An 18,597-nucleotide genomic window follows, 5' to 3' on the forward strand; every position below is an offset into this window, starting at 1 on the left:
GAACTGTCCCATACATACTATTTGCACTCACTCACTCACTCAACACACCTATGGAAATGTCTTTGGCTAAAATCTGAGAAGTAGAACTGAAAACCTCCGATGACCTTCATTTCTCCATAGAGGCCTCCGCCTGTAGCCAACACGACTGCCTCAAAGAACTCTGTTATTTGTGAAGTTGTGATCCCTGAGCATGTGTGGTAGGTCACCCGAACAGCAGCAATCAAATAAAACATGATTTTTTGGAGCTTTTTTAAAATTTTTTTTTAATAGGTCAGTTTTTTAAACTCAAAAACCTCTAAAGAAAGGGTGTTTTACAGTCCACTATTCTACTTTACTGGGAACCTAGAAATTAAGGTTAGGGTTTTCAAAGGAGTCCAACTGAGCTGAGTGTCCAAATCCCACAGAATTTCAAGAGAATGACCTGCAGCTATTTCCTTTGGGCTTTTTTGACTGACACAATGAGCCTGGGATTTCCAGTGACATAAACGCAGCCTCTTGAAATGGGTATTTGTGTAATTCCATGTATATATCTTTGTACACACAGTATATGTATGCTGTCTATGCAACATAGTATTATTTAATTAAAATATGTAAAATTATCTTGGCCAGATTCTCTGTGCTCTAGCTTCTGTGAGCTGCATCAGAGAGGGGGGTCTGTCAGAGAGCTGGTTATGGCTCTATGATTATCCCCCTGACTCCAGCCCCAAGTACATCTTAGAGCAAGCTGGGGGCTAAGCCAAACCACACCTGGTAGCTCCAGTGCTCTAGGGTCCATTTGCCAATTCATTTTCAGAGCGCATTATGTTCTGGTCCCTCTGCCTGCCCCACCATGCCCCTACTGTACCGGGGTTGTGGGTAGGAAGACAGAGGTGCTAGCTGTGCTGGATCTAAGACTGAAGAGGATCCCCCACACTTGCTGTACCCCTGCCAAGAGATTTGCATTGGAGTAGGACTTAGACTCTGACTCCTTAATTAGCCTGATACTGAAAAATCAACTCAAGTTCATTATGGCAGCGGTTCTCAAACTTTATTGCACCATGACCCCCTTCCTACAACAAAAATTACTCCACAAGGGGGTGACCTGAGCCTGCCCAAGCCCCACTACCCCCAGTTGGTGGGGGAAGGACCAAAGCTGAAGCCCGAGGGCTTCTGCCCTGGGTGGTGGGACTCAGGCTTTGACTTCAGCCCCAGGCAGTTGGGCCTGGGCCCCGGAGTCCAGCACGTCTAACACCAATCTTGGCCACCCCATTAAAACAGGATCATAACCACTTTGGGGTCCCGACCCACAGTTTGAGAATCCCTGCATTATGGTGCACCAATCTGGTTGAGATACAGATTGTATAATCCTGAGATGTGTATATGAGACTGTCATTATCTGAGACTGAAGGCTCTAAAACTAGCCAAACATCTTTTAAGTGGTTATGCTAACAGCATAGTAACCACAGCCCCAATTCACCAAAGCACGTGTGCGCTTAACTTAAAGCATGTTCGTAACTCCATCTCTAGTCAGCAAAGCACTTAAGCATAGGCAGGTTCCAGATCTCAGGAGGGAATGCTAGACAGAGGCTCTGTGCTCTGGGACCCGAAGACTGAGGCAATGACGGGCCTCCAGGCGTTTAAAATACCTGGGAATCCAGAGGTTGGGTTCCTTCGCAGCAGATTAGGGGTTAGCCAGCAAAGGAAGCCTGCCTGGGTCTGTGGCAAAAGCATTAAGCCAGATCCTGCCCTCTTGTACAGCTTTACAAACACTAGAACTTCAGTGGGATTGTGCAGGCGTAACTGAGAATTTGGCCAGCACAGACTATTTCCTTCACAACTAACTAACTACATAAATATTTCTGTTTGCCTGCTAATTAAATACTGATAAGGCAAAAGTGGTGTGTACTGTTTATGTATCCAAGGCAATGTGGCAATAGAAGCTCACTCTTAGAAAAATGAGAACGTTTCAGTGCTAAATGGCCTTCATAAGTGAGGTATTTTTATACAGCACAGAGCAAATAAGCCCAAACAAAGTCCACACTGCCATTCCTAGTCAAAGGGCATTTGGTGCCTGTAGTGAGGCCGGGGGGGGGGGGGGGGCCCTCCCAAGGACCCAGAGTGAGAGGGCCCCTGCCCTGAGTCACTACAGGGCCAAAATGTGCTTGTATGTGCTTGTATCTGATAAGAAGCAAATGCTGTGTGTTATCTGAAAGCTGATTTAGCAAACTAGCTCCTTTGCTAGAGCCCAGTCATCTTTTGAGCTCAGCTGCTGGTTTATTTATAGTCAGCTTAGCATGCCTAGAACATGTAGGGGTTACCCGGTTGGTGTATTTGTATGGAATCATTTAAAAGTAGGCTGGTGCTGTAGTACACCTGCCTCCATTTCCAGACAATTTGGACTATTCAGTGAAAGCTTCTCCCATTAATGTGATTTGTGCTTGTGAGTTTCTGCAGCCACGAAAACATTATGCACATAGCACATTTTTGGCGGTTTGTTTTTCCACAATGTAAAATGAGTTAGTGTACAAAACTTGCCACCACAGCTGGTATACAAGCTTCTGCACTAACTGCAAATACAAAAAATCATTCAACATCAAAGGATGCTGCAAGCACAAACACAAAGGTAACATCGTCGTTGTTACTGTAGCTGGAACACTTTGGGCAAGTGTACCTAACGCCCCCGGTCCGCTGCACCTTCTTGTTTGTCCATTTGTATATCCCTGGTCTAGTTCCCCAAATCAGTCCATGGAGTTATGAAATTACATAGATGAGATGGACAAGACCAATTTCCTTTCCTAAGCCATGAAATGATAGCAGTAAATAGTGCTTATGCTACATCTCACCCTGGCTTAGATGCTGATTCTTATTTTTCTGTTTGTTTTCATACCATTAACATATGTCTTCATGACACAGGTACCCTAAGTGATCAGCACTTGAGTCTGAGGCCCCGAGTTAGTGTAGCCCAGGCGTGAGCAGCCACAATGCAAAGCCATACCTCAGTTACTCTGTCATCAATGATGCTGCACTTCTCCATTTGGCACTAGAGCTTCTGGGGGCATATCCCATGGTTCTTTATGCTGCTGTAAGTGCTAGGATTCTTTCCTAGTGAATTATGGGCAAGCTTGTTTGTCCTTCTGGGCATATGGGGGGGAATTGTGGGAAGGCAGTGGAGGACTCTCAGTGCTGAAGTGAGTCAGTTTGTATGCTCACAGCAAAGTCAGCTGGTTACCACTCAGAATGAAAGCAGGCTCTAACCCATACTCCCAGCTGTGCCTGAATGCAAGCACCACTAAATTCAGGTGAGATGTTTGGGTCTGTGGATGAGAGGGGGCTACAGGGGCAACACGTGACTAAGAACCTGAGCTCACTGTACTGTGAGGACATACCCTCAGACGACAGGGGCAATTTCTATGCTTTGAGACTTCTTTTCTTCCCTAGTTTCTCTTTTGCTCCTGTTCACTTTTTGTGCTTTTCCTTTCCTCCCTCTGCCCTTATTTATGGTAATTGAAATGACTTCTGTTTACTTCAGTTTCTTATATTCACAATCCTTTTCACCCAGCTAGAAACCCAAGTCCCTTTCCCTCTCTAACAGCAACCATCACTGGGAGCTTACAAACAGGGTTTTGGCTAATTTATTGCAAATGTGTTTACATCACTCTCATGGATAACCCCTCCTTCTTCAAGCTCTGTCCATTGTAAGAGTGAGCTCCTTGGCCTTACCTCTGCCATTTAGGGTGTAAATATTATGCTAATATTAAGGTGGAAATTTGCACCAGGAAAAAGTAATGATCTGCTGGCTTTACATTATGTGCACAATCTCTTAGTATTTACAATGTATTTATACAATACTATGCATTATGGAGTATCACCAAAGACTTTATCATTTATATTTATGCTGTGTTATTGGAGCTGTGTTGCTCCCAGGATATTAGAGAGACAAGGTGGGTGAGGCAATATATTTTATTGGTCCAACTTCCGTTGGTGAGAGAGACAAATCATTTACAGGAGTCACTTCAGCCACCATTGAAATTGGTCTATGGGGGTGGAAAACAGTACATAGCAACACTACACATCCATTTAAAACAGAAAGTGAAGCATACTGTAACCAAAGGAGATGCAAGGGGAATTGTCCTGATGGACAGAATGGACAATGATTCAAACTGGATTTAACAAGGAGGCTGGGGCTAACACTTCAACCCTTGCATAAAAAGGTTCATAGTATCTACAGTGAGAGTAAGCTGGCAGGATATTGGAAAGGAAGCTTCATTCCCGTTAGAGGCGCTATTAATGTTATGCTAACACAGAGGTTCAGGACCAGCCAAGGGGAAAGGGCAACTTTCTGAATCACCTACAGCCTTTCTTGCAGCATGGGCATGTTGGCAACTTTTTTTTTTTTTTTAAATTGAGGGGTCGGGGAGAAGCTAGAGGTTTTTAAAACAAACAAACAAAAACCAGCTGTTTAATGAATAGTTTTGTACCATGACTAAATCGGTCCAAATTTTAATAAAATTAGATAAATGAGCTTCTGTTCCAAGCTCAACGTTTCATTCCTTTATTAACCCGATCCCACAGCCTAGCTGTCTATATCCAGGCAGCGTCATTGGAATTTGTTCCACAGCTTCTATCTAAATAGGAACTAGACCCAACCCTGCTTATCATATTCAGACTGGCCATGAATCGTGCCAGTCATGACCCAGTGACAGCCCACATGATGAATATGATTAATGAGAGCTTAAGTTACCATGAATGTACAGGCGACTGCTATTAGTACATAGGTATGATTTTTGTTTTAGGTTTGTTTATGTATTAAGTTCCTTGGAAAGAGTCCAAAAAGGAAAAGCATATATAGCGGTCTCCTGGGAACTGGCACATTCAAATGTTAAATATTAATTAAAAATACCGGTCCTGATTATTACATAATTTACAATCTCTTACTTATGGGAAGTCTCAAGTACAAGAATCCTTTTGACTAATCCAACTACAAAAAAACCCTTCATTTTTTAAAGTTACATGTACACTTTTAATATTGCTTAACTCAAGAATAGCTGTTAGTAAAAGTGACTTGTATTTACTATGTATCAGAACTGAGTAATTAGTAGGAGATCAAATAATTTCAATTTCTTTTATTAGAAAAAGATAACGAGAAAAATATTCAAGAAAGTTATGAATCAGACTACAGTAAAAAACAGATTATACCTGATCCATTTATATTGCAGAAGAGAGTAAGCTGCATCACATATTAACTGCTAATTATTTTTTAAAAATCCGACAAGATTATTTACTGCACATTTGACAGGGGAATTTTCTGCTGACTAGAGTCCACCCTCTTTGTGCTGCCTGAGAGTCCAGAGAGGGTGGGTCTCAGTAGAGAATGTGACTCTTACTGTACTTGTAGGTGAAAGAGTACAGCTCATACTCAGTAAGGTTATGGAGAGTAAAATAAAAGCTTTAGACAATAATGGCTGTATAGGGAAAATGTTTGATAGTGTTATTTGTAATGGAATAACTAAAGTAACTATCAATCACACATAGGCCAAAGGACTATCACAGATACATTCTTTGTAAAGTTTCACCTCTTGTTACAGGTGCTCATCCACAGTGAAATTGAAAGAGCAAGCAGTAAATATTTTCTTTCCCTAAAATGTTTCCCTTCTAAACCATGTTTAATATTACATTTGATAATATGGACGGCAGTACCCAGTGCATAAGTACAGATCAGTGCTATAATTCAACTTATGTTACACTACATTTATATATAAAAAATATGTGCTATGTCCTTCTGAACTAACTCAGCCATTGGCACTTATGGCCCTGATTTCAAGATAATAGTTCTAATTTTGAACTCACATTTAGCTTTAGGTAGCTCTGACTTCTGGACTGAAAGTGCTCAACCAAAATTTCTGACTGGGTTTAAACTGCCCTCATGCACATCCATGTTTCTGTAAAAAAGAAAGTGAAGATTTGTTCTGGAAAGTCTCTGCTGAACAATTTCTATGCACAAAGACAGAAAAACAATTTTGAATAAATAAAAGGTATCAAAGACATCAGCTCATGGTGTAGTCGTAAATGTTTGCTATCACCTCTTATAAATCATTTTACAACAAATTTCCTTGTATTGTCACTAACACCTGCTGTTGTCCATGTTGCTATGAGGATGTTTATCCATTGTTTTTTTTAACTGATTGTAATTCCAGTGGAGCTGCTCAACTTCAGTCCTGTGTCGGGTACGCGTCTCTGCTAATTCTTGCAGGAGATGCTCATTGGTAGAAACCAAAGTTCTGCAAATAAACAATCCAAACAACTAATTGTGCTTATTATTTCAACCATTTTACTTCTTTTAACTTCCTTTCACGTTTCTATTGGGTGCTACTATTTCTTTGTAATTCTACTACAGAATAAACTATTGTGGCTATTTTTTTCCCACTTTGAATGTGGAAAAGAAGAGAGACATCAATGAGAGATTTTTAGGAATAATTTATGACCAAGTAAACATTCCCTACTGGAAAGAATAGTCTCAATAATACATTTCAAATAGAAGTGCTCTCCATATGAACAAGTTTGCCTTCACTGGGCCAAATCCTCAGCTGATGTAAAATTGTATTTTACATTACTGAAGCTCTGGCCAACTAGTTTTTAGCCACTGAAACAACTATAAAATAAGCTGTTGTGTTAATTCTGAAATCCTTATAACTGCCAAGATATAGACATACTGTATGATGTTATCTTATTATGGTAACCCTCCCCCTTCAGAGTCACAGCACAGACTCTCACCCCATATGTTTAGGACACAGATGGGCAAGACCAAGGTTGCTTTTGTTTTTCCAAATCCAAAATTGGGATTTACATTCCATTTTATCTGAAGCTGAAGATTTCCCCCCTAGTTTTGTCCCATCTCCAGACCATGCTGAAAGGAAGTTATATAAAGCAGCCTTTCAGACATTTACTGACACTGATCCTAAGAACAAGTGCCAAAAATTATAAGTCATATGAAAACAAAGTTTATAAGGGGAACTTCTTCTAGCATCTCCCCAAAACAGAGAGACAGAGAGCAACTTACTAAAGCACAAAAACACAACAAAAAGGGACTGGGGTAATGCCCCTTCTATCCTTTCACCAGATGAGTAATTCTATAACTGGACAGAAACATTAATTTCTTATTAGTAGATCACATATCATGTATTACAAGTTTATAATATAAAACTGTTAGCTATATTACAGATCATAAAAAGATGACCATTTAGTGGCCAGTAGAACTTGTTTCAGGTGATTTATACTGGGGACAAAGGTCAGTACCAGAAAATGCCAGAATTGGCTCCTAGCCAGAGTTTCACCATCAGCCCCTGGAGTCCATAGTCCATCCACCGCAAACAGAGTGGATAGGTGTATTTTCTTTAGTGTTGGCTTGAGTTCATCACGATTCTGGGAGTTGATGTTTTTTAGATTATCACACCGGGACATTCTGACTCCAGCAAGTTGTGGTTAACAGGAAAGCTCTATAGGCTGTTGAAGAAGATTCAAATCCTTTGTGAGGGATGCTACAGCCGCATCAATAGAATGTAGAATAGCAGGGCCTGCTTAAAGTGAGTTGTTTCTATGAGACCCTGTGGGATTTTTGCCACAGTATCTGCCACTGGTTATCTTACCATTGGGCAGAAGGCCTACATTACACTGAAATAAATTGGTTGTTTCAGTCCATCTCCTCAAATAGCATGTAACTATATCACAAAAAAACACATAGTACTCAACCCCTCTTTGCTGACTGTTTTGGCAGACAGGGCAATGTTTAAATGGGCATGGAGACTAAGATATTCTCTGCTCCTACGAGATGATCCCGCCAGAATATGGCTGAAACTTATTTACTCGATTTAGAAAATCGGCCATCTAATCCCCAGGGTACTGTTCAAACATAACACATTAGTAGGCCAGTGTGTGTGGCACTTGGCACTGCCAATACCTCTGCTGCTATCTCTTCTGGGGATAAACAGCGTACTTCAGATTCTAGTTCTCCCAATTTGAAAGAGCACCACTATTCACTTAATTAAAATAAAACAGACAGCAATATTTACACCTTCGTAAAACACGTCTATAGTATAGTCTCTCTTGTACACCCCCTCTCCAGTGAGTCAGCCCAAGTCATGGGTCGCCTTTGTGCATTGAAACTGGAGGCAGCTCAAGCTGTTGCTTAGCAACCCATCTGCTCTGTCCTGTCTTCTTCTTGCTGCCCAGCTATTTTCCACCAGTGGGAGGGCCAGCCTCAATTTCTCCCTCTCAGCTCCTGTCTTTAAATACAAATTTAGTTTTTTTCCCCCAAGAGGTATGTGTGCAGAACACCAACATTCCAGCTCAATTATACAGGACCTAGAAGAAAATCCATCATCCGTTTTCCACCCCCCCCCTTCCACACAAAATGCCTAAGATCTAGCACATTCACACCTCACTAGCAAAATGGATGTAGTGCTGCATCAGAGAGGCACACAAGGCCTCTAACCAACTAATTCCAGGGGGTATCACAGCACACTGTACCAGTATCAATGGGCAGATTGATCATCACAAGATGGCTAAAGGAACAAGTAGAGAATGCACTTGCATTCCCAGAAGAAATCTGAAAAGCAACAACAAGGTCATCCCTGTGTACTTTTATAAAACATTACAAGATAGACTTCAATCCCCCCCAGAGAGCCCTCCTCTGGTAGAAGCATACTTCAGGCAGCGGTCCTTATATAGGCCCAGGTCCTGCTTTCCATAGGGGGGAGGAATTCTATATTTTGGGGGCTGATTCAGCCTAGCATTTCAATTTTAATGCCAGGCTAGCTCAATTAATTGACTTACACTAGTGTTAAGAAACACAGTGTTAATTCAGGCCCGTTATTCCCCTCTTTCCCCCTGCCCATCTCAATTTGTTGCTGCTTGTTACTTCCCAATATTATGTACTGGTGGAGATGCCATGAAGCAGAATGGAAAATTTGTTATCTGATCATTTTCCTTCTGTAATTAACATTTTAATTCATCCGCCCCACCCTCCTCCAGGATAGTAAGTTATTGAAGTTTCAATTGAGTATAAATCTATGCAGTTTAAAATTTGAAAAAACAAACGAAATGTTTAAAATGTTGCTCCTGATTTAGTTGTATAGTTTGTCAATTTAAGAGGTAGAGAGCTGGCTGAGCAGACTGGTTGCTAAGCATCATCTTGTGCTACCAGAATCTAGAGACAACTCAGTACTATGGACTAAAAATTTTACTATGGAGCAGTAAGGAAATCATCAATTAAACTTTCACTTGTTCATTAAATACTGAGACTAAAAGGCCTACTATGTTTACATTTGAAATACACTGAACATCTTCCACTCATAGTAAACATTTAACTGAGAAGCTCTGGTACTTTAATACAGAATTAATTTAAAATTTCGAAGTATTCAATATGCCAAGGATCTGGGTTTCTTATGTCATTTCTTTTATTTCTGACCAGGACCTTCAATATACCTATGACTTTCCTGCAACATCTCAGTGAGCTCCTGAATCTGATCATAGTGCTGAAGACGCTGTTTCAAGTTGATGTTTTCACTTCTTAACTGTTGATTCTCCTTTTGCAGATCTAAAATTCAAAGAGACAAAATATCTTAAGGAGGCTATATCTCTTGATGAAAATTCAACCTAACCTCAGAGGGGTAAATATTGCACAGTAGCATAAAATAAGACTGAATATCCATCCCTTGGATGAGACCTACAGTTGACAGCCTGACCTTTTGTGCCAGTTAAAGATCCCAAAATATTCTTCATGGGCCTGAAGTCATGTCAATAACAGGCTTTCCACTGATTTCAGTGCAGTTGGGTCGATCTCCAAAATTAAGGGCATTAAAGCCAGTGCCCTGGCCAAATTTAACTTACATTTTAACTATAAACCTCCCCTTGCAGTTTCCATCTGGCTGGCCCCTGTGAATGAAGCAGGTCCAGCTCCCTTGTGCCAGAGCAAGTGTTCCCATTTTGCCAATTAGGAGGGTAAGGCAGCTATAAAGGATCAGAGAGAGAGCTGATGAATCAGAAGCTGTGAAGATGAGGGTAGGTGAGGATTGCCTGGCGGTGAGGAAGAAGGCAGGTAAGCTGCTGCAGACTGTACATTTGGGGGCTGGGAGAAGGCTGAAGGCCAAGAGAACAGCAAGAGGGATTTGCTGGGTCTTGGTGGGAAGATGAGGAGAAGGAGAAGAATAAGCAGAAGCAGCCTGCTGGCTCAAGCCAGAGAGCTGGAGCCAAGGGCTGGAGAAGGTTGAAGACAAGGGAGCAGATTACCTGCTGACATCTCCAGACCTACATAGCTGGACCCAGAAGAAAAATGAGTAACTCAACCAGAGGTTAGGGGTCTATTACAGGAGTGGGTGGATGAGGTTCTGTAGCCTACAATGTACAGAAGGTCAGACTAGATCATCATGATTGTGTGAGGGATGCTCCCTGGCAAGGAAGCTCCCAGCAGAGAGGCTGTGGGAGTTCCACCAGCTCTCCCTAGAAGGCACTACAGTTGAAAGGGTTATGGGGCGGCCTGGTGTAAGGTCAGGAGAGAATGGCACTGGAGAGCTGGGACATAGTGAGGGATGCTGGACCGGTATGTTGCAAGTACTGTTTTTGACTATGGTGGGAAAATATGGACTATGGCTGTGGGACATCTGTTATAATTTATGTTTGTGGGACTTTGGGAATAAGTGACCCCACAAGGGCTATTATTACAATTGGGATGATGCACTGAACTATTTCTGGGGAGTCTGAAGAAAGGAAACTTAGGCAGCTGCCTGTCATGCTGTGGCCTGCAGCAAGATGGTGCTCAGGCAGGACTGCCCTATGACACCATTGTAAGTTGTATTTTCACCATCTGTTTTAAACTGTTTATAGTAGTATAATATAGTAGCTTGTTAAGTTTGTAAAGTGCTTTGGGATCTTCCAGGCTGAAAGGTGCTATATTAATATAAGAGTATTATGAACTTCAGACACATTTTTATTTCCCTAAGCCAAAGTAATGTCTTCTGGTTAGCACCCCAAAATCTTCAGGCTCCAAAATGCCAATACAATGCATTATATTGGTGGGAGGAGGGGAAGAGGATCAGGAAACCTTATTTTTATAGTTTTAGAGCTAGCGACGATAAGCCTTATTTACTGCAGATCCCTCTTCTTTACAGATAAGGTGAATGCTGGCAGTGGCCATTCCATAGTTAACTTGGAAGCTAGCCTAACTTACTCCTGCCTCCCAAAATAAACTTATCTTTCTGTGATTTTGAAGAGTTATATGGCACAGGGGACCTGTTTGAAAGTCAACATTTGGGAGATCCAGACTTTTTGTGGATGTGTGTCTGAGTGAAAGTACAATTTTTCTAATGGAGGTACAATTTTGGAGAGTGCTTTTTAGCTGGACTCTGCTGTTTAGCTCTCAAGGTCCCTTCCAGCCCTACATATCTATGATTCTCTGAAACACGCTTTCAGATTTTTTTTTTTTTTAAACTGAGTAGGGCTTTGTTTTTTGGAGGTGGATAGGTGGGCGTTCAAGTAAATTGTTTCCTGCTCTTCGATACTGAAATAATTAAATAGTAAAAGTATCTAGATGAAAAAAAGTATGAGAAATGTATTGAATACTAAGGTTCAGTAACGCACCAAATAATTTTAAAAAAGGACTCTGTCAATCATTTTAGACCTAAAATGCAGGTACCATAAAAATCTAAAGGGACAACTTAATAAATTACCATTGGTGTGCGCAACACAATCATCTGTAATAAATGCCCTCAGTATTAAACTGAGCAAACGAAAGTTTCCTAACAATGAGTTCTAACTGCTGGAAACTCATCATGTAGAAAGCATTGGTGAAAAGCACTGATGAATGTTGTTGTAGTGAACAATGCTGCACTGACCAGGAAGGATGGACTGGATGATTTTCCACCAGTTATTTCTATGAGTTTATATATGCCTCTTCCAGACGGTATACAGCTACCATTGTCCTATACATGAAAATGTTTGTTTGCCTGCAGAGATGCTGATATTTGCTAATTGGCTGGTTCCTGAAAAAAGTAAACGAGAGTATTCATTCAATTAAAAACCAAAGTTTACTCACATGGCATTTCCAGTCCTCTTTCATCATTTTTATGAACATTTGTCCAAATAAATTATGATTTTAATGTTCACAGAAAGGAAAAAGGTCACAAATTCTTCTGCAAATGTGAATTTGCGTTGAAAGCGCAAGGAGGAAGTGTGAAATTGAGTGACAGGTAATATACTGGCTCTAGTGCTTTAAATAGAGACAGAGTTCATCAGTGTAACAGTGGAGCAGACTCAGACCAGGTCTACGCTATAAACTTACATTGGTAAAACAGTCGCTCAGGAGTGTGAAAAATCCACACCCGAGTGACCGTTATACCAACCTAACACCAGGGTAGATAGCACTACGTTGATGGGAGGGACTCTCCCATGGACATAGCTACCACCTCTCGTGGAGGTGGATTAATTCCACCAACAGGAGAAACTCCCGCATTGGCATATTAGCATCTTCACTGAAACACTGCTGCAGCATTTTAAGTGTAGACCTCAAGTTATTAGTGCATTCATACCTGATTGGATGGGTTCCTTGGCTTCCCAGGGACTAGTGGGGAGAAATGGTCATAGTAATTGTAAATGGTAATCCCTGCACAACTGGTGTTCTTTATCCCTTATCCCAGATTCTGGGCACTTCAATGTGTTGATACTAGACTGATGTCACCAGCATGTCAGGCTTTGTGTTACATGGCACGCCTCATTGTTGTCCTGATACTTACTCATGAGGAAAGGGGAGAGTGGAGTTTGTGAGTGGATGAAGTGCATCTTTTGTTTGGGCATACTGGAACTTCGTTGATAGGGCTACTAGAGGGAATCATGTCACCAGATTAATAGTATGATCCACAGTTTAACACTAATAGAATTATTAATAAGGTTGCAGTCCGTGGACTTTAATCCATACTTGTATGCCATGTGTCCTTATTCTATTCTGGTTGGTACTAAGCAAATTTAGAATCTATGCTGGATATGCAAACACACACTAAATAAGTAAGCATTAAGAGAAAATTTGTCCACTTTAAATGTGGTTTGGCTGAGAAATTGTTGATTATATCTTTAAAATAGTGAGCTACATCCTCCACTCTGCTGTAACCCCACTCTTTGAACCCCTCCATTGGCTTCCCCTTCTTTGTCACATCCAACATAAGCTGCTTCTGTTCACTTTCAAGGCCCTTCACAAATCAACTACCACGTTACTTATTGTTCGCTGTCAATCTGTTCATGCTTGCCTCCGATCAGCCCATGATGCCAGTCTCCACTGCCCAATTGTTAAATTTTCAAACAAGCACCTTTGTGCCTTTTACCACGCTGCCGCACATGCTTGGGAGGCACTCACTGTAAACATGCACAAAGCTACCTAATTCGCTACCTTCAAATCCCTCCTTTGCTGTGATGTCTACAAAAAAACTTGACAATGGGTAGGCTGCTGGTGTGCACAGACCAATGTTGTCTCTGTTTCCTTGTACTCCGGTCTATACTTATCTATTGCCTCCTAGATAGTTTGTAAGAACCTTGCGGCAGGGATTGTCTTTTTGTTTGCTGTTTGTACTGCACCTATCACAATGGGGTCTTGGTCTATATCTAGGGCCCCTAGCCATTAAGGTAATACAAATAATAATTGCCATGGAAGTACTTATGGAATGTGGCAGTACTTGGTGTGAGTAAAGGCATCATGATATACAAAACAAATTAAACCGAAAGATAGAACACAGCCAAGGGTTTGCCTCTGACACAACAGTTATTAAAACAAGTGTTTTTAAAAACTCACCAATTAGTTGCAAATGTAATGAACTAGAACTGTCTGCATTTTTGACATTCTGTTCCACATTTAACAAATGAGCTTTTAAGTTAGTGTTCTCTTCCAACAACTGGTCTAAACGTTGCTTCAAGATATCCTAGTGACATTTAAAAAATTAAGAAAAACAGAACAAACCTTAAAAAGGAAATTGATAACTGAACATTTTCCCAGTAAATTATTCTTTGACAGTCTAAACATGATTTTGTAACACAGTAAATCATAAAGCAATCATCACTGAAAATGAAAAAGGCAAGACCTGGTATTCCTGCTTTATTTTGTTTTCTGTGACTTGGTTTCATGGAAAACAAACATTACACCAGTCATTGAATCACAACAGTCCAGAACTTGGGAAAGCCTGGTATTCCCCTGGATGGAAAGATATAGACAGGGACCCAGATTCACAGCCTTTATGGTATCTGTGAGCTTCTGACTGTCCATAGCAAGAGGGATTTTCCAAAGGGTGTGAGTGCATATAGTCACAATGGTAACTACTTTCTTCATGGATCCATGGCTCACAGTGCTGTGATGTGAACTTATTTCACAGAGTAATTATAACTGACCATTACTGCCTCGAAACGGCAGTCTAACAGCCAAGCAGAAGAGACAACTTTTTGCCAAACTTATCTATCTTCCTGGATTCCTTGTCAGATGGAGTTGTTTTGGATTGCTCAGCAACAGCTGAAGCTGCTGAAGATCAAGGACTGAATTAAGTCCAAAAAAACCCCGTACAGTGCTGTTCACACACATGGTATAATTAATCTGGCTTCTTGGCCATAACAATTCTCCATAGCAGAGAATTGCTTGTGTTCTTTCATGTTGCTCTCAGGCACGGAGGATGAAGGTACAGGATGGCACAGGGATCCCATATCCCAGGAAAGGAAAGACTCACAAGTCGAGAAGGAAGGTAGTATCCTGGATTGACCTACAGTGCCAAGTGAAGTCATGACAGAATAATCCTGGATTGGATACAGACCACATAGGAGGCTGCGATGGGACACACTGGCAGGGAGATTAATGAGGGCCTGTGGACCCATCCAGCTGCATCTGCAGTAGATGTCAGGTGTGGAGTGGAGTTAAATCAAATTCTAGTTCTCTTCCTGGCTGACCAGGAAGGGTAACAGAGCTCTGCTTCTCTCTCTATGAAAGAAGCCTAGTTACAATCAAGAATCAGATACAGAACCATAAAAATGTAGGGCTGGAAGGGACCTTGACAGGTCATCTAGTCCAGCCCCTCTACCTCATGCTGAGGCAGGACCAAGTATACCTATACCATCCCTGATATGTTTGAATAACCTGGTCTTAAAAATCTCCAATGACAGGAATTCTAAAACTTTCCTTGGAAGCCTATTCCAGTACTTAATTGTCCTTATAGTTTAGCAAGGTATTTTTCCTGATATTTAAACTAAATCTCTCTTGCTGCAGATTAAGCCCATTACTACTTGCCCTACCTTCAGTGGGCATTGACCGCAATTAATTACTGCCCTCTCTTGTAACGCCTCAACTTGTCTCAAGACTTATCAGGTTTCCCCTCAGTCTTCTTTTCTCAAGACTGAAGATAAAGTGTAACCTTTCCTCAGAGGTCAGCTCTTCTAAACATTTCATTTTACTTGCTCTCCTCTGGACTCGCTCCAATTTGTCCACATCTTTCTTCCAGCGTGGTGCCCAAAACTGGACACAGCTGGGGTCTCACCAGGGCCAAGTAGAATGGGACTATTATCTCCAGTGTCTTACTTACAACCCTACTGTTGATACACCCCTGAGTGATATTAGCATTTTCTGCAACTGCATTGCTGCAACTGCTCATATTTGAGATCCACTATGACCCCTTAGGTCCTATTCTGCAGTACTACTGCCTAGCCAGTAATCCGATTTTGTAGTTGTGTATTTGATTTCCCCCACCCCTTCTTACGCGTAGTACTTTGCACTTGTCTTTATTGAATTTCATCTTTGTTTTCAGACCAATTCTCCCATTTATCAAGGTCACTTTGAATTCTAATCCTGTTCTCTGAAGTGCATACCACCTCTCCCAGCTTGGGGCCATCTGCAGATTTTATAAGCGTACTCTTCACTCCATTTTCCAAGCTGGGCAGGGATGCAAGCATCTTGGAGGACAGGACCTCATGAAGGATGGACAAGTCTCCCACCAGATGGGATGACTGGGCACAGGGAAACTGATCAAAAGGAGTGGTCGTTTGAAGACAATCCCTGAACAGAAGGGCAGAGTCCTGCTGAAGACTCTCAGATGACCCTGTTTTGAGTTCTTAACTCTTAGGACTCGAGTGCCTTAGCCAGAGGGCTAAAGCACCACTGCATCAGATTCTGTGAGAGATGACAACTGACTGTCAGAGATCCCCATGACAAAATGAGTAGTGTCACAAGTAGGTACCACTGAGATGGGAACTGTCTGAGGGGACGTCTACACTGCAATTAAAAACCAGCAGCTGGCCCCGGCAACGGACTTGGACTCACGGGACTTGGGCTAAGGGGCTGTTTTAATTAGACTTCTGGGTTCAGACTGGAGCCTGGCCTCTAGGACCCTGTGACGTGGAAGGGTCCTAGAGCTAGCCTGGTAATCTACACTGCAGTTAAACAGCCCCACAACCCAAGCCCTGCAAGTCCGAGTCAGCTGAGGGTGCCTAATTGTAGTGTAGACATACCCACAGAGGCCTACGACAGAATGGCGTAGGTGTACATATCACCTGATAAGACTGGATATCTATGCTGGATCTAGTTCAGAACATGGGAAGTGTATTCCATTAAATGGAGACCTCACTTGATACCAAAAGCCTCACCCAGTCAGAAAAAACCTCTGGGGTCAAAGGAAAATGCTCAGTCACTATGCATGGAGCAGATGATGGACTAGCCTGGAAGGGACCAGAAGATATGTTACTACATGGATTTCCCATTCCTCTTGAATGTGGAAAGAGTAAGTTATGACTGTCATGGCTAATGCAATAATGGCTACAAAGGAGTTGCAAAGCCACTCCGCTGAACAGGTGAGTGTTCCTTCTGTCAAAGCTAGGACCAACATTCAGGCTGACTGCTGGCAGGCAGGATTTGGGTCTTAGATCTCTATCTTCTTCCACCTATAACCCCTTAAACACCCCTTTTTCCTTCTGAGACCCCAAAGTCACTCCATGTTTCTTCCATTACCCCTATATTCCAGAATTCTTTGTGCTTTTAGCCAAAAAACCCCCCTCCAAACCACTCCCCCAAATCTCCCCCCAAAACCCCCCAAACTAAAGCAAATAAGTGTGCAATAATAAATAAGAACTTAATTTAAAATTCATTGTGCCATACTGAGCCAAAGCAGATATTTACCTTCAGAAGATAAAGATGACAAATGGCACACTTTAAAATATATCAAGGTAAAAATTACACACACTGAGAACTTTGAAAATTGCCTAGTCCTGAAAACTGTACACTCAAACCTTATTACCGCAACCATTTACATTCAGGCAGCTAATTTTACAACCAACCAATAAACATTTTAACATCAAGTTTAGATTATATAGAAAACAACTCTTGCCATGTGGGGGGAAGGGTTGGCAACCTACTTTTGGATCATGAGCCTAAAATTCAGAACCATTGTTTTAAGAGGATAATGGAACAACCAGGAATAATCCAAATGGATTCACAAAAAGAACAAATTCAGACAAACCTGAATGCTTTTTTGATGGAATTACAAAATTAAAGGGAGGAAAGAGACACATATTTGGATTTTAGTAAAGCATTTGATACACATGAAATCTTACTCTTATTATTATTTCAGCAAAAACAACGAGGAGTCCTTGTGGCACTCTGTTTTTGCTGATACAGACTAACACGGCTACCACTCTGAAAATTATTAATTCAGTTTAAGTATGGGCACTGTTAAATTGGCTAAAAGAAAATAAGTCTCTTCTCGATTCCATGAAAAAGCTGCCCAGTGGTCAAGCTTAAAAATGTGTCAATTGCCATAAATTACCTTCTTTAATACTTGCAGTACTCCCTATACTAAGCATATGGATATACAAGAAATGCCACAAACATCAAAGTAACATTATCTAGGCAAAACTGCAAAGAGATTAGGCATGATCACTGATAAATGCTCAATTTCATAGGATGAAATTATTAAAAATTTGGGGGAGGAAAAGTGGTTCAAGCCCTCTAAAACACACACAATATATTTCATAAACATACAGGGAATTAGACGTTGTTTTTAAATTTAGTAACTGTTTAGTCTTGGCATCAAAATATTTCACTTGAAGAGGAAAAATGTTGATACAAGCTGCTTACACAGTGCATGCTAATGAGCACAGAGAAAATTAGCTGAATCATTCCTCTGAATTGTCTGACCATTTGATATGATAGGATGCTACTGGGAGTTTGATCAGAAGGTAAGTGCAATTAAACCTACATTTCCAAAAGAGTTCAGGTTACATAGCCAAGCAGGAGCTTTGGTATGCGATTTACAAATATTTTGAAGTATTTGTGGACTCACTTGCCTCTCCATTGCACTCCTATCCTATCACACTATGAAGTAGAATTATACAAGACTTATTTTTCTGTTTAACCTGCTTCCCTCTTTATGTTGCTGTTTTATTCTTTGTTTATTCTAAAGGCAAAAGCTGTTTTCATAAAGCATGGCCTAAGGCAATTGTGCATTTGAATGCCAACTTTTGCATGCAAATCAAGTTTTTATATGCACAATAGACCTATAAATACCCACGCAACAGCATGTGCAAACAGCTGATTGCCTGCTCAAGTGTGCATACAAC

General features: G+C 41.2%; 1 protein-coding gene across 9 annotated transcripts in view; it reads right to left on the reverse strand.

The window, feature by feature from the left end:
• Window positions 1-18,597, reverse strand: part of CEP72 (centrosomal protein 72) — a 78,592-nt gene that overhangs the window by 23,427 nt on the left and 36,568 nt on the right. For 2 of the 9 annotated variants that reach the window (XM_073332580.1, XM_073332582.1), the window contains exons 12-14: window positions 13,808-13,934; window positions 9,460-9,571; window positions 3,305-6,257 (exon numbers count right to left, since the gene is read on the reverse strand). In XM_073332580.1, coding sequence (XP_073188681.1) covers window positions 6,101-6,257; window positions 9,460-9,571; window positions 13,808-13,934 — 396 coding nt within the window. In that variant the 3' untranslated portion in view covers window positions 3,305-6,100. Of the gene's footprint in view, window positions 1-3,303; window positions 7,480-9,459; window positions 9,572-11,864; window positions 12,012-13,807; window positions 13,935-18,597 lie in introns of those variants that run through there. The other 7 variants (XM_073332581.1, XM_073332584.1, XM_073332586.1 and 4 more) reach the window with 7 other exon arrangements.

The sequence above is a fragment of the Lepidochelys kempii genome, chromosome 2, assembly GCF_965140265.1.
Source record: "Lepidochelys kempii isolate rLepKem1 chromosome 2, rLepKem1.hap2, whole genome shotgun sequence".
NCBI classification, from domain to species: domain Eukaryota; kingdom Metazoa; phylum Chordata; order Testudines; family Cheloniidae; genus Lepidochelys; species Lepidochelys kempii.